The sequence below is a fragment of the Pleurodeles waltl genome, chromosome 3_1 (assembly GCF_031143425.1).
Source record: "Pleurodeles waltl isolate 20211129_DDA chromosome 3_1, aPleWal1.hap1.20221129, whole genome shotgun sequence".
Lineage (NCBI taxonomy): Eukaryota > Metazoa > Chordata > Amphibia > Caudata > Salamandridae > Pleurodeles > Pleurodeles waltl.
In genome coordinates, this window is record NC_090440.1 from 426904250 (window position 1) to 426931622 (window position 27373).

The window sequence follows — 27373 nt, forward strand, 5'->3', positions numbered from 1 at the left end:
CACTCCGCAGGACACACACTTTACTCCATTTTCTCCGTCAGCAAACACGTCTCCTTCAGCCATACAACCGAACTCCACTGGACAGACCACCGCTGAATCCACTTCTCCTTTGAGAAACCCACAACACACCATCACCCGCAACGGATTCCCCACTGCAGATGGAACAAGGTCACGAAGACCAAATTATCACTACCCTCTCCCGGAACCCACCCATCGACACCACCAACACTGACACAGCTGGCCTCAACCTCATGTAACAGATCGACGACTGTGCCAAAACTCTCACACGATCAAAAATCCTTCCAACAGACGCACCGACAGAAAGGCTTTCTGTTCACCGCCGACCTCCAAGAATTTAAGCAAACATGCCGAAGACTCAAAAAGAAGTGGCGCCGAGATCAGACACTGGACAACCACACAGCCTTCAAAAATGCCATCCGCAGACACCACCAACTCATCCGAACCGCCAAAAGAACCACCTTCAAAGAACGCATCAGCAACAACACACACAGCCACAAGGAGCTCTTCAACATCGTGAAGGAGCTCTCCAACCCCGGCTCCAACGTCAACGACATCCCGCTATCAAAAGACCTCTGCGACTCCCTAGCCACCTTCTTCCACTGCAAGATCGCAGACATCCATGACAGCTTCAGCACTCAGACCCACCTGTCAACCACCGACACTACAGACTCACCACCCACCAGCCTCCTGCTCTCCTGGAACCACATCAACAACACCATCAAAATCATGAACACCATCCACTCCGGCTCACCATCCGACCCCTGCACTCACCACATCTTCAACAATGCAAGCTTGGTAATTGCACCCCAACTCGGGAAGATCATCAACAGTTCCTTCGAGTCCGCCACCTTCCCGTAGAGCTGGAAACACACTGAGATCAACACCCTCCTCAAGAAACCTAAGGCAGACCCAAAGGCCCTCAAGATCATCCAGCCCATCTCCCTGCTCCCCTTCCCGGCAAAAGTAATAGAGAAAGTTGTCAACAAACAACTGACCCGTTTCCACCAACGACATAAGAACCATACTGGACAACGACAAAACCGCGGCCCTCATCCTCCTGGACCTCTCAGCTGCATTCGACACAGTCTGCCACCACACCCTACGCACACGCCTCAGTGACGCAGGAATCCATGACAGAGCCCTGTATTGGATCACCTCCTTTCTCACTGGCAGAACTCAGAGAGTCCGCCTCCCTCCATTCCGCTCTGAAGCCACCAAAATCATCTGCGGCGTACTCAAGGGTTCGACTCTCAGCCCGACCCTCTTCAACATCTACATAGCTCCGCTCGTTAACATCGCCCAATCTCACAACCTCAACATCATCTCATACTCCCATGACACCCAGCTGATCCTCTCCCTCACCAAGGACACCACCAAGACCAACCTCCACGAAGGAATGAAGGCCATCGCCGAATGGATGAAGAACAGATGCCTTAAACTGAATTCTGACAAGACTGGGCTCCTCCCCCTCCGCATGGGACGACTCCTGCTGGCCTGCCAAACTGGGAACTGCACCGACACCCACTGACCACGCACGCAACCTGGGATTCAACCTGGACTCTTCACTATCTATGACCCAGCAAGTCAACGCCATCTCCTCCTCCTGCTCCAACACCCTCTGCATGCTTCAGCAGATCTACAAATGGACCCCCACTGAAACCAGGAGAACAGTCACCCAAGCCCTCGTAAGGAGCAAACTGGACTACAGCAATGCCCTCTATGCAGGAACCATGGCCAAACTCCAGAAAAGACTGCAACGCATCCAGAACGCTTCCGCACGCCTCATCCTGGACATCCCCCGCCACTGCCACATCACAGCCCACCTGAGAGACCTGCATTGGCTCCCCGTCAACAAGAGAATGACCTTCAAACTCCTCACCCACGCTCACAACGCACTGCACAACACCGGACCAGAATACCTCAACAGACGACTCTCCTTCTACACCCCAACCTGACAGCTTCGCTCCCCCGACCTTGCCCTCGCCACCGTCCCACACATCCCCAGAACAACCATCGGCAGCAGATCGTTCTTGCACCTCGCCGCCAAGACGTGGAACACTCTTCCACCCACCTGTGTCAAACCAAGGACCTCCTTACCTTCAGGGGACATCTCAAGACTTGGCTGTTCGAGCAGTAGCACCCCCCCCTCCCTCAGTGCCTTGAGACCCTCACGGGTGAGTAGTGCGCTTTACAAATTCCCTGATTGATTGATTGAATGTTGTTTTAAATGCCCAATCCATTATCCAGATTTTACTATTTTCAAATTACAGATATTAGTTTCTTTTTATAGGGTTGTAGTTATCGTAAAGAAGGAGAGGTTCATGGTTGTTCTTAGTTTCTGTTAGTTCAAGGAGGAGGGATTGTTAATCTCTCTAAAGCTTTTAGGTTGTACTGACCATATGTTATTTGTCTGTCTTTTTCTACTAACTGTTCTTTTTAAATCTAGGATGGTTGTCATAACTCTAGCAAAATAAATGGGGATATTTTGAACTAACTCCCCGAGCACTGAGCCACAAGGCTCACTGGATGTGCCTCCCATGGCTTTTACTTGGTAGACATTTTACCTTACTTTCAATTCTGCTGCAGAGGCAGATAATTATGTACTTCTATGAATAACAGCTCCCAGAGTGCTTTTGCAACAGCTTGAGAAGTAATCTACACGTCCAATGAGCCCTTAGTTTAGTTTGTCTCTCCTTGCAAAAAAAGGTCCCCCTTATGTTTCAACAACTGATTGCCTTTTTTGAATAGCACATAGTCTGCTTTGGAAATGTTTTCCATTTTTACCTGTTTAAAATCAGAAGTCATTTCTCAATTTTTCGTTGACAAATATTCCATTTTGTTATATTGCTGATTTCAGTCTCTTCCCAATTTTGTTTTGGCCTTTTTTCCAATTATACTTTTCTTTTTTTTCTAGTATTGTAAGTCACACATTTTAGATTTTCTCTTAAATAAATACAGAATAGATTAAATAATTTCTTCTATGTGTCAATTTGCTGATTTTCCCTCACTGTATAAAAAAGAAAGAAAATTAGTAAGACCTGTAGGAAGATTTTTTTTTAAATGTAAAACCTGCTTATGGTAGAGAAACTGGTGTTACTTTTGTGTACACAGCACTGTTACTTTTAGTTACCTTTGTTATTTTCTTAGAGATAGTTTTGAATTTTTGTTGGCTGCTCATTCACGTCAACGGGTTTTTCATGGTATCATGATTAGATTATTTCTTGGGTATGATAATACTGTTTGTAGACTGTGTATTTCTGCATAATGTAATTCACTGAATAATTTTAAAAACGTCTTGTTCTGTTTAATTTAGTACATTATATAAGGGTTGTGCTTACCCTTTTTGGCTACTAGGTAACACTGTAGGACAAGTTACTTACCTTCGGTAACGCCTTATTTGGTAGAGACATATTCTAGTTGCAGATAACTTACCATTTGAATTTCCCCAGGCATCGATCTGGATTGGGAGATTATTCTTGAGCAGTACCCCTGCACGCTGTTAGGTGGCGTTGATCGGCTCACTGTACGTTGTCGGTGTCGTCTGTGCCGGATAGGACATCACAGGTCCTATATAGGCGCCACCCCGGTGTACCGATCTCAGTTTCTTTTCATGACTTTCCACGGCCGAAGCGCAGAGCTCCACTTCTGCGTCAAAACTAAGGCCCTGAAAGGGAGTCCTTGTCCCTAGAAAGCAGTTTGCAGAGTGAGGAGGCTGGGTGGGTCGGTAAGGAATCTGCAACTAGACTATGTCTTTACCAGATAAGGCGTTATTGAAGGTAAGTAACTTGTCCATCTGACTGAGACTTCTAGTGTTCAGTTCGGTGGTGCAGGAGTTTGAACTTGGTTCGCAGACCCATCTCCGGTGATGGTATTGCTTGGGTATATATTAAAAAAGTAAGGCATCTGGAATCTGAGACGGCCAGCCAAACACACATGCGCACTTAAGTGCACAGACTCCACGCCCCTTCTCCTCTCCCCCCCTCCCATGGCCCAGCCCCACCCCTCCATGAACACGCTGCAGGCTAAACCAGGAGCTGAAAGATAAAACAATAATGCAATACTGTTTTATCTTTCAGCTCCTGGCTTAGCTGGGGCATGGGGGGTGACCTGTCTTCGCTGCTGCAAAGGAGCCGGCTGTGCCTAATATATTCTGCAATGCCAAATATCCCCAAGATGCTTGTTTCATGTCCAGGGAGGACCTGGCTTGGCAATTTAGGCTGTACTGTTCCCATGTGGAACAGGGCAAGACTGATTTGCATATGGCTGGGTCTAAACTGGGGTGGAGTGGTGGTCAAAAACCCAGATCTTTGTGACTGGGGAGAATGTTTGCATTGTTCAGCATTCCGTCCATCATTTGTTCTTTTTGCTTTTGTCGCCTAAAGATAAACTGATCAACATTGCAGGGGCAGATAAATGCCTATTAGATGCAGATAATACCTCTCAACATTGATCTTAAAGAAAACTTACAAAGATGGGTGAAACATATAGATAAAATATAGGTACTGTCTCATTTTGACAAATTCCCAAAATGGAGAAAAACAGCCTGGTAAATCTCCAATTTAAGAACTGTGCTTATGAGGAAAATCAAATTCTACAAAATGTTCAGTTTTTTTGTAGAAAAGAAATATACAGGGCCATGATTGGAATCCTAGATTTTATATATATTATCTGCTGGCAGTTGCCAGTAGTAGGTAGTTATAGTTAGGACCTGGTTTCCATAGGAAAAGCGTTTTTTTTTTAACTTAGCTATGTCTTTGGTACTGTTTGACAAATATTCATGAAATTTTCCCCAAAAAGTGTGCTCTAGTGCATAGAACGTTTCAGGGTGATCCCTCAAGCGGGGGCTAAGAAAAAAAAAATGAGGGGGTTTAAAAAAGTGAGTTTCCCATGTTAATTCCCATAAGGATTTTGAACACAACTACAGCCGGACGGAATTAAACCAACTTTAGCAGAAAGGTGGCTCTTAGTCCGAAAATCACACTTTTTGTTATTTGGTGTAAATCTGTAGAGTTGTTTGAGATATTAAAGAAAATCCAAATTGGTATAGCTAAGTGCACAAATAATTCTGCTGAGTCCCACACAACCTCTGGGACCCCTGCCAAGGCAAAAAAAAAAAAGCATTTTTTTTTTTTGCAGGAAATTTGCAGCAAAAATGAAAAAAAGTTACAGTCACCCGGGCTTGTTTTATAAAAAATAAAAAAAAAGCCCACCGGGTGGGCAAGGTCCCAGGGGCATGCACATATATTAACAAAAATAAACAGGGGGGGTGCACCGGGCCCTCCTCCTGAGGTTCGTCTGAGCCCCGGGGACCACCACCTTCCCAGGATTTAACTGATACTAAGGAGGGGGCCGTGGATACCCCCTGCATTAAGCTCCAAGAGCCCTGGGGACCACCATGTCCTGAGGGCTCTATGTAAAACAAAGGAGGGGGGCCACACGGACCCCCCCTCGTGGGGCTTACATATGCCTCAGGGACCACCACCTGCCCGGAGCTAACTAAAGCAGTTGAGCGGACCCCCAGGCCCTGGGGACCACCCCCGCCCCCGGGGCCAAATAACATTTTTTTTAATGGGAGGGGGGCTGCATAGTCACAGGCCACCTACGGCCCCGGGGACCACCACCTCTCCAGGGCTGACATGTGCACAACAAAGAAGGGACGTGGTGCGGCCCCACAACCTAGAGCCATTAATGGCCCTGGGGACTGCCAATCTCCCCCTCCCCTCCCGCCCCGGGCCAGCTCCTGCTGTCTCCCCAGGTGCCCACCCTCGGCAGATAGCTGTTTGCTGTCACTAAGCGAAAGCAAACATAACTCTACTTCCAGCAAGCAGAGCTGTAAAACTGCTCCCACTTGCTGGAACCAAAATTTTCATATGATTTCCTGCCCGATGCCATGCAGGCAGAGAAACAAATGAAACTATTGCTCCTCCATGCAGGGAGCTGCTAGAAACGCAGCTCCTTGCATGCAGGAGCAATGCCGGCTCTCGCAGGAGGAGAGGAGCTGTCTGAGACCACGGGGCCTTGAGAATCCACTGCGAATCTGCTGTAAAACTTTAAAAAATAATGCTTTTTTGCCAGGGGGGCATAGTGGGACCCCAGCACAAAGCCTAGGGAGTCTGCATATTTTTACACTGCCCCCGTTTCTTTTCCCCGGCAAGGCCGAGCATGGTGCAGCGCTGAATGCTTAAAGGAGTGTTGGCCACAGGATAGGCTCTACGGCCAACCCCGCCATGCACAGTCAAAGGTTGTGCGTGCTGCACAGTTGGATGTTTATAAGGAGCTGGCTGCAGGGTCTGACCACATGCCAAGCCCTGTGGCCAACCCCTACTGTGCACAGCCAAAGGCCATGCGTGGCACATGGTTGGGTGCGTTTAGGAGGTAAGCTGCAGAGCCTGGCTGCAGGCCAGGCTCTGCTGTCAACCCCCATTGTAGAATGCCATGCGTGGAGCAGAGTTCGGTGCTTTTAGGGTGTAGGCTGCAGTGGTTAGATTATCAAAGTAATTAAAGTTACTTAGCATAAAAACCAGAAATTCGTGGCAAAAACAAAGGTTACTGGGACATAATAATTAGATTCACATTTTAGTAGCACAAAACCATATAGCTTCAGCAGTTATAGTTAGGGTTATCTCAAATAACTATAACTCGTGCTCTCACCATTCACTGCTAACTATCCCACATTTTACATCACTTATGACATCATTGAAAATATCAGTGTAACATTTGCAGTAAAATTATTGAGGAGAAAACTGTGCATAGCGGGGTCGCCAGTTGTAGTTATTTGAGATAATTCTAAGTATAACCGCTCAATTTCTATGTTTTGTGCAAGTAAAATGTGAACCTAAAGCCCCCCTGTAACCTTTTTTTTTTGTTGAGTATATATATATATATATATATATACATATATATATATATATATAAATAACACCTAGTGGCGGTGACCAGTAGGTAGTGATAGTTAGGTCAGTTGTTCCATACGAAAAGCGTGTTTTTTGTGTTGCAAATAACTCTGTCTGACGAATCTCCACAAAACCTTCTTAAAAGGTGCTATCTTTTGACTAGTTTGTGCATAGAAAGTTTCAGGGTTATTGGTCAAGCGGGGGCAGAGAAAAAGAGGGATCCCAAAACGCAAAATCCCCATGCATTTTACATAGACTTCTAAAAGATGGGCTACAGCAAAAATGTCTGAACGGATTTACACCAAATTTGGCAAGAAGCTAAATCTTGGTCGGCAGATTGTGCTTTTTGTGACTTGGTGTAAATCGTTCAGTAGTTTTTGAGAAATTAAGGTTAAGAAATAATTGCATATCTGCACGGTTGGGCCCACAAGAGTCTCAAAAGACTCTTGCAGGAGCGCCTATTTAAAAATAGAGCATTGTTATTGGCCCAGGGAGTTTTGCTGGCAGCTATTACAGGAATATGGGACTTAATTCTCTGTCCTGAAGTTTAAAAAAATAAATTGTATAAGGGGACAGGGTAGGGATACCCAGTTCCCCCTTTCCAGGGCAAAAAAAAAAATCAATCAGCAAAAAAATGCTGCAATCACCCCCCCCCCTCGGTTCCACCCCCCTCAAGCCCCATGGAGCCAACACTAGTTTGTATAAGGAGTGTGGGGTTGTGCGCCTCCCCAAACCTCTAAAGGCCTCAGGGAGTGCACACCCCTGGGGCAGATTACTTTAAGGGGGTGGGGGGACCACGTGCCCCCCTAACCTTGTTACCTTGTTATTAAAGGCACTGGGGACCCCATCCCTGGGGCCAGCTCACATGCTATGTCCAGGAGAGGCTAACCCTAGGATATAATGGTTTCCCTGCCTGCCCTAGTGCGGGCAGGTAAACCTTTGCTTACTGTCACTAGGTGGGATCATTTTTTGAATCTCCCCCCAAGCAGGAGAAAACACCAAGTCTGCTCCCTGTGGGCAGAAGGTTTAAAAATGTTCCTGCTCACTGGGAGCAGAGTTAGTAGCTGCTCCCTCAAGGGTCCTGCTTAATGCTTCTCCTGTGGCCCCCAAGGAGTACATGGTTGGTGCCACCTTTAAGTGATTAGGACCCCAGCGGATAAGGTCCCCAGGGCCAATAATGGCTCAGGAAGGGGGGACACATGGTGCTCCTTCTCTTTGTTTAAATGAGTGGCCCTTGAGAATGGGGTTCCCACGGCCTAAGAAAACTCAGGGAGGGGACCACCCGCCCCCTTCTCTTTGGTTAAAAAAAGATGGCCTTGGGGAATGGGGCCCCCATCTGAAAGTGCTAAAGATCATGCTACCTGCAGCCTTCATACAGATAGCCCATCTTCTGGAGCAAAACAAGCACATGTGCATAGATTAGTACCTGGTTCACACAGTCTTCTATGTTAGTTAGAAATTGTCATGCTGAGACGATTCTGTCTAATAACTCAAGGTTGCTTACAAAACTTAGTATATAGCATGTAGAAACTTTGCCCTGCTGGAAACATTTTCTGCAGTGCCAGAAAACGGGTGTGGAACATAATCAACTCAAGACGTCAACTGTTACCTGCACACAGAGTGACTCTTCAGTACAATGATTTATTACAGGTTCAATACCTCTACACAGTTATGGTGCATTAGGAGAACATGCATTTTGTAAACACACAGATTAGCTGGATCGACGGTACAAAGTTAGGTAGAAAAGTATCATGGTAGTTACCCACCACCAGGTAAACTAGAAAACAAACTAACATACTAATTGGGTGATATCAAAGAACATGTCATGAGTGATATAATATGCGAGGTCGCAAGTTATAGTTAGCTCTGCTATGCCCATGTGTTCCAAAGTTATTAGCCAACTCAAAAACGCCCTTCTTACATAAACTCTGCAAGACCAGAAATACAAGAAAGCGGCGGAAGAAGGCTGCTGTCAATTAAAGCAGCACTACTACTGATGCAGGCTTAAATCATTTTGATGTTGACTGGAACATCCAAACTTAATCTGCAACATGGAGCAGGTATGACCACCTTCAATGGTGCAGTTTTCTGAAGTGTTACATATGTTAGAGTAGAGAACCACATAGGCTGTAATGACTAAAGAAGGGTATCTATTAACCTAAAATCTTTGGCAATGTTGAGACCTACTTAGGACCTACATTTCATGAATGTTTACTTTGCAAATGCACCTTTTTGCAAGGAGGACCAGTTGTGCGGAGGACTCAGGGGACCTCTCATAGCATTGTAAGGGTTGGAGGTAAGTGGCAATATATGAAGGTCCAAGACTGCTAGATGAAACAACATTGAACTTGTAGCACTCCAGAATACAGAGAAAACCAACTGAACAATGGAATGCTTAAACACATATTCTCCAGAAGATGGGCCATGATAGATGAACCTATATGATTCTTTTAGGTTATTGTTCTGATCCAGATAAAATGTGAAGGCCTTATGTTCGTACCCATGCCGTGCATTATTATACTGTGCACCTGAAACAGAAATTAGAAAAATAGGGGCAATGCAATTTCATGCTGGACGCAGAATTTGAAAAGGACTTCCAAGTAAGAATGCATGATACTTTGATAACCCTAAGTGGAAGGCCATGCAGGGTTGCCAAAGAGGAGGCATGGGCCACGATCAGCACCTTCCACCCTATTTGCCCCAGTAAAAGAACATCTAAATGCTTATGCTTTGTGCATTTTAGTTATAGAAGGAGGTGGAACGCTTCTCACAGACTTGTTTCCAGATGAAGCTGCTCCTTGTCATCTTGTACAAACAATAAATACAAAATTTTATAAGGCAACACGTTTTACAAGCTCAACATGGTGATTAGCCCTATGAGGCACTTCATAGAGAGAGGAAAATGACAAGTGAAAAAGGAAACATAAGCTTTCTACAATATACTTTACCAGAGGCCCTAGGATTGACCGTGGGGAATGATTCAAATTAAGCAAATCTATGAAATTCAAAATGATAGAAATCATTGTTACTGTTAATTCCTTTGTATACTTGATTAAGGAATAGGAGAAAGCGCAGTAATATTAGCTAATGGAAAGAGAACCTCCCATTGGAAATCAAAAGCAGAAACTACCATTAATGAAAATAAAGATAGTGTTGGCAAAATCTGCTCTGCATTAGGATTCCTGACAGTGGGCAGTGTCAAGAACTGGGCAGCGTTAATGATAAAATTAACAATTTAATAACCATACAAATAAATTAACTGGGATGATCATTTGTAAAGGTCAGAAAAAGGCTGAGTCTAACGTGCAGCAATCCTCCATTACAGAGGAAGTAAGACATGGGGTTATAGCAGTTGGCCCATGATAAAGGGAAATAGGAAAGGAGGCACAGTGGTAGTTAGGTTGTACTCTATTATGAGACATTTGCAATTAACTTTACTATGGTGTCCCATCGAAGATGGTGGTTGATATTCAAAAAGTAAGAATTGGCTTGCCATACATAAGCCAATACAAAAGTAGTAACTAATGTAATCTGGATTTGTTACACACATTTACAGCACCTTCACAGTTTAGTAGCAATATAAGGGCAGCAATGAGTCTTCGAAGTTGTGCATAATATGTTGCTGTTCTTACTTCACCCTTCACAGCTGCTGGTTCCAATGCTCTGCTGATGGAGCACCCCAGCACAGGTGTCTTGGGCGAAGGAGACAAAGCAATGCTCTCCAGCTTGTTAAACATTTCGGACTCAGTCCCTCCTTCCCACACTCTGTGGCTCACCACATTCCACTGTCCTCTTCTGGACCTGCAGCAAAGAAAAGTAACAAGATTATTTCAACAATTTCATGCTCTATTTGTCTGATCTTCTCATTGCCAGGGGACATAAAGAAGAACCAACAGCAGTGCTCTGGCAGGCTGTTTCTAGACATCAGTGACTGCATGAATATCAAAGGAGAATTTGTTTTCATTCTAGCTTGACAATTATGCTATGATTAGTGCCGAGGAGTTTGAGAAAAAGACTGATTTGTACAAACTGACGACCCAGCTAGGGCAATAAAAAGAGTTCCCACCTCCTTTTTTCTGATATTTGATTAAAAGTGCCACAGATCATCAACACAAAGCCTGAACAGCAATTGCTGACAAGGTATTATACGTATGTGGATCCACAAAGGAACATCGTTGTGACCATTAACCAGATGCCATTTATGTTATTTGTTATTCTGCTAACCCCACAAAGACGCCACTTGCTGAAGTAGAGCATTCTCTGCCAAATAGCTCCTCTCAGAACATTGAAATTCAGTATATTAATTTCCTAACACATCTTTGTTAACTCTAACTCTAACCCCTCATACTGTTCCCATTTTCTGACAGCTTTTGAGCAGACATCCGGGCCCTTCAGCCCTGCAAACCAATATTTCAATTCTCCCGCTTGCTTAAATAGCCTGAGGATACCCCCAGATTGGTTCCCACTTTCTATGTTTCCCGAATCCGCTCACAGTTAAGGTTACTAAGTATGTTTAGCATTCCTCTGTACGAGCCCAGGAGCAGGAAATTGCTTTGCACTGCACTACTTCCCCAATATCCACCAAACTCTTCCACCTATTACCGGACAAAAAATCTGTCACTTTACTAAATCCGGAACTCTCCCATTTTTTTACTACTTCAAAATCCAACAGAGTGCCCAACTCCCCCACCATTTCTGCCAGAGAAGTAAAAGCGTTAATATAAGGAATTACATATCCCCCATAGAGACCTGCCTGAATTTGAAGAAAAACATCTTAAACTCTTATAACAAACTTTCTTTGGTGACTGTTAGTTTTACCACATGATAAATCCCATACTCCTCAAAAATCTAATCCACAAAATCCTGCCAAAAAAGGATACCATGTCGCAAGTGTGAATTAAATCTAGACATATGCTGTACAAAATACGCAGAATAATAGTCTTTAACACTGGGAAGTGCCAAACCGCCCTTCTCCAATTCCTCATATAAAATGTTTAATGCTATTCGAGGACTCTTATTTTGCCAGATAAAAGATGTAAGCATAGACTCTACTTTCTATAAAAAGGGTGTGGTTAAAACAAATGGGATAGCTGAAAACAGGAAATTAAATAAAGGCAGTATAGACATTTTAATCAAAGCCACCCTGCCTAAAATAGTTAAGGGAAGCAATCTCCACCATGCAAAAATATCTTGTATTTTTTAAAGCAAAGGGGCAAAATTAAGATCATCAAGGTCTTCGATCCTTGAAGACTATCTAATCCCCAAATATTTCTTGGGCTGAGCATTTACACAAGATGCAATTTTGGAAAGTAATCTATCCGAGTGGCACCCGCATTATATAATTTCTATTTTTCCTATTGATTTTATAGCCCCCACTTCTTCAAATTGTGAAAACGTCACAAAGGCTTTTTCCTGAGAGCTTTTATCACTGTCAGAAATTAACATAATATAATCGGAATATAGCTTAATCTTCCCCATCTGTTGTTTATTGGAAGGCCGAATCTCTGCATTCTGCCTTATTGCAATCCTAACGGCTCTATAAAAAATGCAAACAAAACTAGCAAGAGGGGGAAGCCCTGTAGAGTCCCTCAACAAACTTGTAATTTACCCACCTTTGCAGCATTTATCATAATATTGGTTTCAGAATTCCGATATATTCTATGAACCAACCCCGTGATCTGGGAAGGCATCCAAAATTTAACTAAGATGTCAAATAATGTTTCCCAGACCACGATGTCAAAGGCCTTTTCAGCATTCAATAAAAGGAATACTGCGGGGATAGTACTGACAGAAAAATAATCCAGCTCTTCAGCTAATGTGTGTTTGTAGCCAACTGACGACCGGCAATAAAACCATTCTGATCATAGTGAATTAATTTAGCTTCAATCCGGTTAAACCAAATAGCCAAAAGCTTCATATAATTATTTTGTAACCAAAACTTAGTAATGTAATTGGATGGTACGAATTTGGATCTTCCCCATCCTTACCCTTTTTTTAAAAAACTGACCACATTGCCTTCACAAAATTACATTGAGATAATGCCCCCCCCATCCCCTCTTTCAGTATTGTGTTAGCAACCAATAAAAGATGGTCTGACAATATTTCAAGAAACGTTTTAAAACATTCAGCCGGGAGCCCGTTAGGACCACACATTTTCCCATTTAGGAGACTTTTAACCACCTCTATCAATTGATCCTTTGAAAAGAGAGAGAAATATTTCCAAAATCTTCTTTTGATAGAGTAGAAATAGCAAGTCCGGCCAAAAAGAGAAACATTTCCAATATTTTCTTTAGATAGAGTAAGAATAGCAAGTCCTGCCAAAAATACTTCCAATGCTTCTGGATCCACCACTTTGTTCAGATTATATATCTTCTTATATCTCTAACATGATCTCTACTACTTTCATATGTTCCTTATACCTTATCCCAGAGGCCAAGCATTTCAGTGCTTGAATTACATTGCTAGCAGCCTGATAACGTGCCTGCCATGCTAGGAGCCTCCCCATAAAATTACTTTCCTCACCTCACACCTAGTATAATACAGTTCACTGAAGGCCAGCGTGGCCTCATCTAACGCTTTCTTATTTGCTCTGGAAGAGTGCTTCAAATATTTATTTCAGCTGTCATGAACACGCTTTTCCAGGGTCTTCTCCTGGTGCTTAATACTCCTAATATTAACAGCATATTTTGCTATCACAAGCCCCCTTATATATGCTTTACACGCATTCCACACTACACTTGGAGAGGCTGACCCGTGATTTGGACTAAAGAAGTCCCTGATCTCCTCTTCACATATCTGAACCCATCCTTCTTTCTGGAGGTACTGTTTGTTAAAGGTCCACTGCCTATCTTGGGGCCTATCTCTCTCCATCAATACCTCCAGCACTGGTAGGAAAAGGTCTGAAAAACCATTAGGAAGCACCTGTTGGCTATGGAAACTCAGTGTTTTTGAAAGTATAAAATAATCAATCTGAGACTAGCTACAAAATCTACTAGAAAAACATGTATATTCTATCTTGGTCAATTAGGATTTCCTTCAGGGGTCAATATGTGTCAAGGTTCTTTGATAATACTGCAGCACTTTCACAACTCTGGGTTTATCCTGTTTTTTCCTTTTTACTGGGGAGTCAATACTGGGGTCCTGGAGAAAGTTGAAATCCCATCCCATGATGATCTCCCCTGGAACCTGCAATAAAGACTGAAAGAGCTCCTCGTAAAGCTCCAGGTTATCTTCTACAGGGACGTAAAAACGTATAAATGTGAGTCGTCTACGAAGCACCAAGTAGTTCACCCAGCACCAATGCCCAATTTGATCACAAGCGAAGTCAAGCACTTCAGCCTCAACCCTTTTGGCCACAAATATAGCCGTACCTTGATGTGCTACTTGGGCAGTATAAAACTCCCTTTAATCTGCCCAGTTTTGAAAGATAGAAAACTCCAAAAACTTTTTGGCTGTAATATGGGTCTCTTTTAATAGGACTACTATAGGATTCTCAGCTTTAACCCATGCCGCTATTGCACCTCTCTTCCTCTTGTTGTTGAGGCCATTAGTGTTCAGGGAGACCACTTTCAATAGGCAGTTAGACCTAGACTTTAAGCCCTCAGTTATTACAATGAATTATTACTACCTCTAAATGAGGTACAAAAGTTGTCCCAAGGGTATTACATTCACCAACCACAGAGGGTAACCCTAAATCGACCCAAAGGGGTATGGGTCTAACTAATTACAAGAAACAACACCCCTAGGCAAAATACTAAAATACACTTACACAAACATACATACCATTACCCTTCAAATTCTTTCCCAAAAATTATTTTTAATCATAATTTATCACATAAATAATTTCATTTAGTACAATTAATAACCCCCATTCTATCATAGAACAAAGAGAGAGAAAACCAGTGTAAAAGATATATAGTGCTCATATGCTAATCGTACAGAAAAATGATTGGAACCCTCAAACCATTCCAAGAAGCAACTTTTAAAAATATTCACTTAAAAAGCAAAAAAGCCTGTTGGTTAAACTTTTCACCACATTTAAATCAACATATTATTTCTCCAGAAGAATTATATATATGGAATCCTATCCCCCATTCTAAATTCTCTCCACAGATAATCCAACCAATCCAGGCAAGAGCAATATCGTCGACGTTTCGACCCCTTAACGGTCCTGGGCCAAATCAATGCTCCATCAGGGAGCCTATAAATAATCCAATGATATAAATCAATTTACAAATAAATAAAAATAATTTTCCAGGTAATGCCTCACTCTCAACATCCTCACCCAAAACCACCATAAAATATAATCTCCTTCATCACCAAAACATTCTTCCAGAGTCCAACATCCTAAATAACATGAAAACTCCAAATCAACACATACAACCTTCATCACTAACCCACATGTAAAAACCTAAACTCAATTCTTACCTCCATTCGAAACAATTGCGCACTAATTTCCATATTTAAGGTGTCCATAATCCTTCCCTCAACTCTTTCAAACTTTTTTAAGAACACCTCTTCTGCTCCAATTTCACATCCTTAAACAAAAATATTTTTCAATAATTATTATTTCCTACATAAATACACAACCACTTATATCACAATATATAAATATAAATACTCAATATTCAATATTGTTATCCAAATATGCACAACTCTTTATATCCAACAAGCTCCTCCTGCCACAAAATATGAGCTACTCTTGGATCTATTTAAACTTGTATTATTCTTTATCTCAGCATCATATTTCTGGAATGCCAAGGAAATGCCCCGGTTTAAACCTCACCCTTCCTTTGCAGCAACTGATTCCTTCACAAACCATTTTTTCTCGAAAAACGCCAACTTCGTCGGCTCCATGTTTAAATTACTTCTGTGTCACCGTCACGGAGCACGTCACACGTTCCGAACGCTGAAATAGTCTAGTGTCTTGGATCTGCACATGCGCGCTCGGGAAAAACCTCTGAGCAGCAATCTTCTTTTTAGAAAAAAAGGTTATATCCATACACGCGCATCATAGCGCGTCAACACGTAAGGGCCACAGATACTGAGCCCAATATCTCCGACCTGCAACTATGTATTTTCAGAAAGACCATTTGCTGCTTGTTTAATTATTCAACTATGCTTCATTTAGTTAATTGCATCACTGGATCCTCATGTAGAGCGATCGCCAATTAACACAGATGCTATATTTTATGGACCTGCTGGAAACATCCGTAACAGTAACAAGAAAAATCCGACAGTTTTCAAGTCAAGAAGCAAGTAGATGAAACATATGCAAAAAGGAGGCAAAAGATGTAAATTATTATTTAATGAATACAAGTTCAATGAAGAAGCGCGTGGAAAAACACGATTAAGTAGAAATAACATTAAGTAGAACGGTATTTTACATGCCCCTCATGTTCTTAAGCATTTTAAACCCTTTCTACTCTAAACATGTGTCTAACACCATTGCGCCGCTACATCAAAAAGTGAGCACAAATTTCCCACGTAACCAAGGCCTCTCAAACTTCAACCCCTCAATTAAAAAGGACCACTGCATAATATATCAATATTATCAAAAAATTGTTATACCTCCTGATCCAATCAAAGATTACCTGCAGCATAACACAATCCTTTGTCATCTTTCCCAACTCCTCAACCATTTGACAAGCTAGCAGTTTGTCTTGCTATCTCTCCATATTCATTTAAACCATGGGAGGCCGAGTTCAAAAGGTGGATCCATTTACATTCTCGTAAATTCAGGTTATCCGAAAGGTTCCCCCCTGTACACTCACCTTCACCTTTTCCAAGGCAAACCATCTTAATGATTCAGCCGAAAGATTCAATGTGGTGAAATGGTCAACCAAAGGGGCCCCTTGAGTTTTGCATCGAATTCGACTACAGTGTTGCATAATATGCACTTTCACTTTTTGTTTCGTTTGGCCAACATATAATAAATCATAAGGGCATTGAATAACATAAATAACATTATTACTATTACAATTCGTATGTTCCTTCAGTGTCATTGACATATGTTTATACTTGAATATCTTTGTCTCTAGACATTGTGCACACATTTTACATGATCCACATTTAAAATGTCCCACTATTTCTGGTAAATTCAGCATTGTTGCTAGTGATGGTCTAACTGATTCTGGCAAAAAAGAACTCACCACCCAATCTTTAATATTTTTGCCCCTTTTAAAAGCATACATTGGGGGATCATTGATTTTAAGTTCATCTGCAATTAGATTCCAATGACAATTAATAATCTTTTTAATTTCTGTACTTCGAGTACAAAAAGTAGTGACACATATCATCCTGTCATTTGCTCCATCAATCCGTGCTTTTGGGTCTAAAAGGAATTCACGATGACAGAACCATGCCCTTTTACAAGCCTTTCTCACCAAACCTCTTGGATAACCACACATCTGTAACCGATTAACCAATTCTTCAGATTCTAAAAAATAATCATCCTTTCGAGAACAATTCCTCCGAAGATGAAGGAATTGTCCATATGGTAAATTGTCTCTCAGATTCCGAGGATGGTGACTCGTATATTTTAAAAGCAAGTTCCCCTTACTCTCTTTCCTATATAGGGTGGTATATAGACAACCATCCTGTATCTTTATAGTGAGATCTAGAAAGTTGATCTCCAAAGTACTATATTGTATCGTAAATTGTATATCTTTTGAACACATATTTAGCCATCCATGGAAAGCCAACAGTTCATTCTGGGTACCTGTCCAGATCATCAACACATCATCTATGTATCGTTTCCATAGGGTTATATGTGCAAAGTATGGTGACATTTCATCAAAAATAAATTGCATCTCAAAGTCATTCATGTATAAAATTGCCACATCTGGTGCAAAAGTTGCCCCCATCGCTACACCATTGGTTTGCACATACTAATCTCCTTGGAATAAGAAAAAGTTCTTCATCATTGCTATCTCCAATAATTTAACACTAAAGTCCGTTGGTACTTGGACCGGATGCGGCATCATGTTCAAAGTCTCTTTTGTTACCTGTAAGGCATGACCTTGAGGAATGTTGGTATATAAAGAGACAATATCCATTGTCACCAAAATTTGGTTCTTACAATCAAAATGTGCACCATCAATTTGATAATATCCATTGAATCTCTGACTTAAGCCACTGTCCCTGGTATTAGAGGTTTAAGAAAAAAATCAATATATCTACAGACCGGTTCAAGTATAGATCCACACTCTGAGATAATCGGGCGACCTGGAGGTTTTTCTTTATTTTTATGTATTTTAGGAAGTGTATAAATAGTTGGAACCTGGGGGTCTTTTTTGTTCAGATATTCATATTCCAGATCTGACAAAAAACCTTACCGTTGTCCCTCGTTTATCACCTGTGTAATCAAATCCTTTATTTCATTTGTAGGATCCCTTAGTAATCTTCTATAGCTGTCTTGATCAGATAACTGCATTAGAATCTCATTTTTATAATCATTCATATTTTGTACCACGATGGCTCCTCCCTTATCCGCTGTCTTAATCACTATCTCTTTGTTTGAACCTAAGGATGGTAAGGCCTCCCTTTCTGTTTTTGTAGTATTATATTTCACATATCTGCCTTTCGATATCAAGTTCATAGTATCCCTCATAACCAACTGTTCAAATGTCAGAATTGTATGTGACATCAAATGAGCTGGTGGAGTAAATGTCGAAGGGACCCTAAGGCCTGTCACCGATAGGGGTGCCTGAGAATTAGACTGTCTAAAATAATATGTTAATCTCACTTTCCGAAATAATTAATGCAATTCCATTTTTAAATTAAAGGAATTGGGCAAATTAGTCGGAACAAAGGACAAACCTTTCAATAGAACCTGTTCTTCAGATGGCAGCAACTGGTAAGATGATAAATTAACTACTGGACTCAAATGTGTCACCACCTGTAGTGTTGTCTGAGGGTCTGTATTTCCCCGTGTTCCTCCTGTTGGAAACTCACCTGTCTCTGTATTTGCAAGGGTAGTACAAGCATGCTTAAAGGTGCCATTTATGCAGAAAGTTGTGTCAGTGTAACAAGGAGGCCTACAGACCAGCCTTGACCTGAATAAAAAGCGCAATTGTTACATAAAGTGCCTTTCAATCCATCCATCGCCCTGAGTCTGCCCCACCCCCTACCACCTAAAGTGCATGTATACAGATCCTTCCCCATGACTGACCGGCTAGAAAAGTTACTATTAAAGTTCATATAGTGCCTGTTACCCAGCTCCAACTTATGGCGGAATCTTTCCTGCCCATGACTAAACTCGAGCATAGTCATTGGTGATGGTCACATAAAGAGCTTTCACTTCCCAAACTTCCATGCAAGTATCTGTTGCAGATTCAGCTTTTGGATCTCAAAATTGTTTTCAAGAATTTCACCCTTCCCCCTCAACCACCACCTCACTCTGTGTACCCGTGTCCTCATCCCCCTACCCCGAGTGAAAAGGTGCATTGATATGGCACCCAAGATGGATTCCAAATGGAAGGTAGATGGAAAGCGCTCCCAGAATCTACCTGAGAGATCAAAAGACTGACTTTTCTCTTTAGGATGTCCAAGTACATGTCTTAAATTGTTCCTATATGCGTACACTCATCATCAGAATTACAACATTTGCAATTAGTTTACTATTGATCAGCTTTGGAGTACTTGTTCCAAAAATGCCTTAGCCTGTTCAACAGAGTGAAAAATATGTGCATAACCTTTGTAAATAACTAAGTCGCGACTGCTGTATTATACTAGCTGGTACACCATAGCCTTTAAAACTATCAATCCTGGCCTTCAGTTTCTTTTGGCGTTGTGCGACCGTAATAGACAAGTCGGAGAATATTTTGAAGGAACAATTGTCCGTTGTATGATATACTTTGTCCTGAATGGTACTAGATAATATATGTCCTCTCACTCTTAAGTTGCCAAAATTCACCAGAATAGTTTGTGGATGTTGAAAATTAGGGTTTTGGCTAAATGGTACTCGATGTGCACTAGTAATAGTAAGATTTGCTGCTCTGGAAGCCATATCGGGGCAGGCGTACTTATTAATAAGCTCAGTTACCACTGCCGTTACAGTAGTGCCATTTTCTCGACCTTCTGGGATACCGATGAATCGATGGTTGGTCCTACGTGATCGATTCTCAAGATCGAGATTCTACTGCAGATCAGTAAGCTCAGCCTTCAGCTTTGAGGATGCAGGATCCATCTTTTGTTTAAAATCTTCCATGTCTGAAATTCTTTGTTCTGCCTGGGTAACTTGGGCAGTTAGAAGTTGCATACTGGTGTTGAGCAGTCCAAGTTGTTCGCTCGTTCTCTTATGTGCCTCCTCCTGGGAAATTTTCATCCATCGAACCTCGTCCAGAATTTGGTGCAAAAGAGCCTCCACTGCGGGCGAGGATTCTGAAGTTGAAGGCATACTTTGCCTCCAAAGCCCTGGGATCGTATGTGAAGAAATGTAATTTAAGAGAACATTCGTTCCTCTATCCTACATATGAAGCTGGTCTGAAGTACTAATGATAAGGCTAGAAGATGATTGTTCTCTACAGGATGTTACTGGTGAATAGATTAGGCCAGCAGCATACATATTGTCTATTCGATGTAGAAGAGGGCTATCACTTCTTGTCTCGCGAATGGCTGGCTTTTCTATCAATTAATCCTGTTGGGCTGGTTGGGCCTGTGTGTCCTTCCTGCTGCAATTTAAATTGGAAATGGCAAATATGAGATATGTAGGCATGGCCCTTAATGTTCTTTCACCACCTGCAGGGTTATGGATGGAGTTGTCTGACACAGACTTTTGCTCGTATACTGTTGGAGTCTGATGGCTTGCACATCCCAGACCCTCCAGACAGAGGGATCTTTACTTCTAGAGTCCCGCGGCTGTTCCAGAGATAGCCTTGCAGACTCCCTATCCATTATGGCCCCAAACATTTATGGTATCTCAGTTGTTTAGTTGCTGTTTGTCCCAGAATGTACATCCTCAGATGGCATGTTTTGGGAAATGACCTCTGAACTGGCAGGGCTGGTTAGACTGACCGTGCTGTGCATAATTTTATAATTCAAAGCTTTTTTAGGGCTGCTAATGGTGTTGTGGCCCGATGTTTAAAACCCTTTAATGGTTTACCCGCAGGACGGGGCCAAAGCAAGGTGTTGCGAATAAGCCTCTTCATTCCACTTTTTATTTATCTCTACTGACCAAATTTGTGTCGCCACTGAAGTTTAGATATAATGAAAGGACGGATTAGCAGAGAGGCAAGAAAACACACCTCGGGGAGCGACAAACAGCATCCATGACTACACGGACCGCTTCCATAGCTTCCCGTGCTTGTCTCAGCTTAAATAGTCCTCTATTGGGCCCTCCAAGCTGCTCAAACTGCTGAAATTAACTCATATAGTAATTAAAATCTCAGATGCGGGTTCTAATGCACAAAAGAAACAGTTTATGTAAGTCTTTAACAGTCTTTATACGTTTTTGCGCGTCCTTGGCATTGAAAGCCTCATGGAAATACGTATACTGCAGGTAACGATATTTAGTCAAAATTGCTGCTGCTTCTCTCTATGCTGCTGCAGTAATACTTGCAAACCGCCGTCTTGCTGCTTACCAGAAATGAATTTGGCTTGCCGCAGCCACTACCGCTTCTCTGGCAACTGACAAAAAGGGGGAAAGCCTTACACATAGCCGCGGTGAATCCCACTGAAGCTGTGAAAGCCGCCGTAAATCGGAATCAGCAGCCACGGGCCCAGCCAGACTCATGTAAGTTCCCTACACACCGAGCCCAGCCATCACGCATTGCCGGTTGCCATCTGGGACGCCTTACACCTTCACCTCCCTCCCGTGGTTCCTCATAAGACGGGATCACTGGGACTGTTGTAACAAAAAATTAATTATAATTAGAGGCGGCATGGAAGTAGTAAAAACATTTCTACGAAGGCTCGACCCACTGGTGACGGAGCCAAGCGATTGTCACAGTGACGTCAGAGTTCTACTGTGTTTCCCATCAAGGAGGTCCCCATCAGTGTGACAGACGTTCAATCCAAAGTAGTGGAATGTCTCCAACTGCCAGGGAAGCCGATCCGATGCCAATTCCACCTCCCCCATCTGCTCTGTTGCCCTCACAGGGAAGATACAGGCCTTCACCTAATTCACCGGAAGACCTGCCAAATCCCGGAAATGGTCCAGGAGAGTGTAGAGTGCTGGCAGAGCCTCGTCCTGCCCAAATACGGTAGGGCATCGTCATGCCACTGGTGCTCTACTCATACCCCTATTGTGGGCCTCTCACATGCAACAGGGCGGCCTGTGGCTCCATAGCTAACCCAAATATCTCGTCCGAAAGGGAGCACCCCTGTTGCATGCCTCGGCCTATGAAATACGGTTGAGAAATTTGGCACCCCATCTGGACTTTAGCCCTCAGCGCCATATGGAGAAGTTTGACCCATTTCAAGAACTCAGGGCCTGCTCCCAGGGTCTCTAGTACTAGCATCAAGCTCGACCACCCAAGGGTGTCAAATGCTTTTTCGAAGTCTAGGAAGATGGTCACTTGTAGGTCTTCAGACCCTGCTATCACGCCCATGATGGTGCATAGGCTGAGCGTGTTATGCGACAGAGCCCTGTGTGGAATGAATCCACACTGGTGTGGGTGGACCAGAGCGTGGAGCATCAAGAACAAGCGATTGGCCAACACTTTACTCAGTGTTTATAGTCAATGTTAGCATTGACAGGGCAATATGAACCCACCTCCAGGGGGTCTCTACCCATTTTGGGCAGAACAACTGTAAGAGCCTTGCAGAGAAAGGCAGGAAGACTGCTGAGTCGATGTGCCTCCTGATAAATCAAGAGCAATCTGGGAGTGAGGGCTGTCCCAAATGTTGCATAATACTTGATGGGGAACCATCTGTAGTCAATGTGGCTTAATCTTCACAATTCCTCTCTAGGCTGAGTCCACAAGTCGCGTAATCGCGCTCGGGCCTCGAAAATAACCACTGTGCCTCCCGTTCGGCAGTGCAAATCCTCTCCTCAAGCGTCAGCACAATGCAGAGGGAGGGCATTTGCTCCCCCCAGGATGTCTTAATACAGTGTCCCCTTATGACCACATTCATGGCATCCCACTCAACTCCCAGGGAACTAGCTGCACCCTCATTGTCCTCAAAATAATGCAGCAGATCCAAGCAAATGACGTCCCAATAGACAGAGTCGAGTAGGGCCTCGGTCCTCAGTTGCGAAGTCGGGATAGGTGCCCAGTCTACCCCCCAGTTGGAAGATCACCTTAAGGGGGCTGTAGTCAGATAACATCTTGCCTAAATATTTCAAGTTTGGGATTTGAGGCCAGAGCTCCGCATTGCAAAATAAATGATCCAATCTGATGTGGACTTGATGTCCGGGACCATAATAGGAAAATTCAGTATCGTCAGGATGGCCTAGGTGACAAATGTCATGGAGTCTTGTTGCGGTCGTCCAGTCCCTAAAATGTTTTGGTGCTTGTAGACCCCGAGTCCATGGCATTGGAGGCACTGATCTATCTAAGGAGGTGCTGTGTACACAATTAAAGTATCCCCCCGAAACTAGAGGACCTGGAGTCGAGGAGCAATGCTGGGGATAGTGTGCATAGGAAATCTCCCTGGAGTGTGTTGGGAGAGTATAGTGATACAATTGACAGTGGGCACCCATCCAGCTCAACCTCTAGAAGCACAAGCCTGCCTTACGCGTCCATCGCAGTCCTGCTTTTACCAAAAGGGACAGCCGGGTCAATCTATATAAGAACCCCCCTTGCAAAAGCAAAATATCCAATACCAAAGACCTGCTCACTTCAACAGCAGGTGACCTTGTCCAATTTAGAGGCAGTAGGATGGGTCTCCTGCAGGCACACCACATGCACGTGCCTCCAGCTGAGATAAGCATACATCCTGTGACGAGTCACTAGGGTAGCCATCCCTCGGATATTCCATGTTAATGCATTAAATGTTGTAGCCATGGAACATAGATGAAACCCCATCCCCCCCACAGTGGCGCTCAGCGACGCCAACATATGAGATTAAGCATGTCCTTGTTCCCCTCTTCCCCCCCACCATCCTGGTCAGCTCATGGTATTAACCAAATAACAAACAAAGCTATAACACCCATTCCCTTGGACGCCAACAGGCATTGTGCCACAAAAGCCCCAACTAGAAAAACAGTAAGTAACTGTTACACTTGACAGTCCTTATTGCAGTCTTTGTGGGGCAGGCCAAGAGGGTTGCAAAACAGAGTCTTGGTGACCCAGTCATCGTGAGCCCCAAGGGGAAGGTGCTGACAACTACCAAGACGGGCCAAGGGGAGTAAGGGGTTTGGGGGTGCAGAATTGGGGGGATGAAGCATCCAAGGGAGTGATGTGAGCAAGCGGGACTTAATTCCCCACACACGCCTGTGTCAGACAGTCCCAGCTGCACGCCTATCAGGCATCAATCTCTTCACCTCATGGAGCCAAGTGGAGGCCAACTGCCATATGGGACAGGGTAGCTGTAGGACAGAGGGGCGCACACACACTGTCACATTCTCTTCTCACAGGGGCCAGCACCTCGCACCAGGTCCTCCCTTTAAGTTCCACCAGCTCACAACGTCATCTTGTCCATGGACCGTTGAAAATTCCCACATCAGTAAAGGACCGACCAAAGGCTCCAAGCTCCATATTTCACAAGGCGCAGACTTGCAGGGCAGGAGATGAGGTCTTGTCCCTTGGGGCCACAGAAATTGAGGCACAATAAGTTCTCCACTCTGTCAGGAGGTGGGGGTGCTCTTTGGTGCAGCAACCATCCATGTGGCTGGGACGGGCTCCGAAAGTCACAAAGTCACTGGCGCTGCTATCCCCCACTCTTGCTGCTCTCTGGTAGGCGGGCCATGCTTCCTCTGGCAGCATCTCACGGCCTGTATGCAGCGCGAAAATGAGGCGATGGGGCTCACACCTCTGCGGCCTCCAAGTGCTGCAGGCCCCCAGAGCCAGCCACCCAATGGGAGCTAGTCAGGCCTCTCTGAAGTCAAGCACACCGCTCTGACCCTCAGCGGCCCGGCAGTTTCGGCAGGCAATCTCTTCCTTGTTCCTCTGGCAGTCCGCGGCCTCACGGTGTGCAGGGGGCCGTCAAGAGCAACTAGGGGGAGGACCGGGGGAGCACCAAAGAGCAGGATTACTGTAGATGGGCCCAGTTCGATGCAGAGCCTCACGGAAAGGCAACCGCACCCGGCGCCTTCTTGGCCACGCACCTCAGAGGGGCATTACCATCACCCAGATGTGAGAGTACAAGGGCTTGAACAGCAGTTCTGAAGTCATTTTCTTTAAAAGAGAGGGCTAATGACAGTCCTTCTTTGTTTTTTGGTACCATTTTCTTTAATAGTGAGTTTGGTGTCCAGGGTGAATCCAACGACTTGGCATTTGGTGAAAGCTGAAGTTTGATGCCGGCTTGGCATTTGGTGAAAGTTGGGGTTTGATGCCGTCAAGGTTCAGGTCATTGAGCCAGGTTTGTATGGTGTCTTGTTTGTTGATCTTGGCAATTAACAGGAATTCTGTTTTTGTTGGGTTGACCGCCAAACAGACACTGGGCATTCAGGTCCTGATGATGTTCAAGCTATAGAGGATTGATGAACTCACTGAATATCCAATACATGGAGATCTGATCTTATCACATATGTTGATTTAATTTGTAGAACTGACACATTGAGTCACAGTGATGAATCCAAGCTCTGTTTATTAGTGCATATATGCATAGAGAGCCACTGAAAGCAGACAAGTGATTCACCCCCTAGGGTGTATCAACCTGGGGCTTTTTCAAGCAATTAATAATCACCAAGGTAATCCATAAGATCTGGTCAATGTTTTCAGTCGGTTCTGCAAGTGCGGTACTCTTTCGTACCGGTAAGGGTCATCCTGGGCTAACACCCTCGTGAGGATAGTGAAGCAGTGTTTGAGGCATTGGATGTCTGAAACGGAGAGCCTTTTTTTTCCTCATCATATTGGTGAATCTTGATGCTGTTATCTATGAACAGAGCAGCAAGTGACTCCATTTAAAGGTTGGAGATGACAGGAGAAAGTATGGAACCCAGAGGGACTGCACAGGTAGTAGGGATCTTTTATGATTTGGATGTGCCTAAGCGAACAAACTGGTGTCGGTTGGAAAGGTAGGAGATGGATGCAGCTGGAAAAATGTCTGCTTGTCTGACTTCTTTTAAAGACAGTGGTGGGTGAAAACAATGATGTCACTTCCTGTAGAGGCATATTCTGGGAAATTCAGTGATGTCACTTCATGAAGAGAATGAAGCTGACTGAACTGCAGTGATAAAAACAAGACTGGGGCCCATATTACTAATATAAAGACAAAATGAGCTCTGATCCTATCCTAATGTGTTTGATTCATATACAAGATTAATTACAGCCATTGCAATTATCATACAGCACACAGTACCTTATTTATTGAAAAAGTGTTGTTGTGATTAACAGAAACATCATATTTACAGTTACGGAAAATGACAAAAGTCAGCGAAGCAACAAGCTCAAAAATATTTTATTATTGTTAGGTTGAAAGAAACCATCACCAAATCACACTGGGACAACTGTGGGTTAAAAATGTGATTGTCTTTCTTTAGATGACACCGGGACCTTATATTATGCAAAAAACTGAGGTTATATACACTGAATTATTTTCAGTCATAAGGGAACCAGTGCGGGACAGAGGATTGTCATAGAGAAAGTATTTATACAAATCATTGTACCTCTGCGACAAAATGTTTGAAGATTCATTAAGGCCCTCCCCAGTTCGGTGTGTATGCGGCAGTTTAAGATGCAACAGACATGTTGGGGCCTTCATTACAACATGGGTCCAGAACATGAAGGGCCCAAATATAGGTGTTAATTATAGGTTATTAGATGCGTAGGGAAACTTCTTGGCATCTTGTTAGACTAGTAATTTTTGGGAAAAATGAATCAAGACGGGAACATCAGTCCATTTCCATAATTCCATGGCTATTCTTTGAAGAAAATAAGAGGCATATTTGAGAAACGTGGTGCTGCACTGTGTGCAGCACCACTTTTTTGCGCCCTTTACCCCCCCCCCCCACCGCAACCATATGTGTGCAGTATTTAAAATATGGCGCACAACGGCGCAGGGTATGGGGCAATAGCGTAATTTTCATGACGCTATTGATGTACTCTGCAGGAGTAGTGCCAAAATATTGGCGCTACGCCGGCAGAGTACATAGGGGCCCATTCTAAATAATGGAAGCCCCCTTTTAAGACTGGCTCTGAGCAGGCGTTAAAAGTGCCATACAAAATGACGCGAGGAAATCTCTTAGATTTTCTTGCGCCATTTTTTGGCCCCCCTAACGTGGAAAAGCACCCTTTGCATACATTATGCCTGGTTCAGACATAATATTGCGCAAAGGGTTACAAAGTGGTGCAATTCATGCATTGCGCCACTTTGTAAATATGGCGCAAGGATTTTGGCCTCGTTGGGCCACA

General features: G+C 43.5%; 1 protein-coding gene across 2 annotated transcripts in view; it reads right to left on the reverse strand.

The window, feature by feature from the left end:
* POLG (DNA polymerase gamma, catalytic subunit) overlaps nucleotides 1–27373 on the reverse strand; it is a 795283-nt gene that overhangs the window by 93232 nt on the left and 674678 nt on the right. For both annotated transcript variants that reach the window (XM_069222697.1, XM_069222698.1), the window contains exon 20: nucleotides 10547–10715. In XM_069222697.1, coding sequence (XP_069078798.1) covers nucleotides 10547–10715 — 169 coding nt within the window. The remainder of the gene's footprint in view (nucleotides 1–10546; nucleotides 10716–27373) is intronic.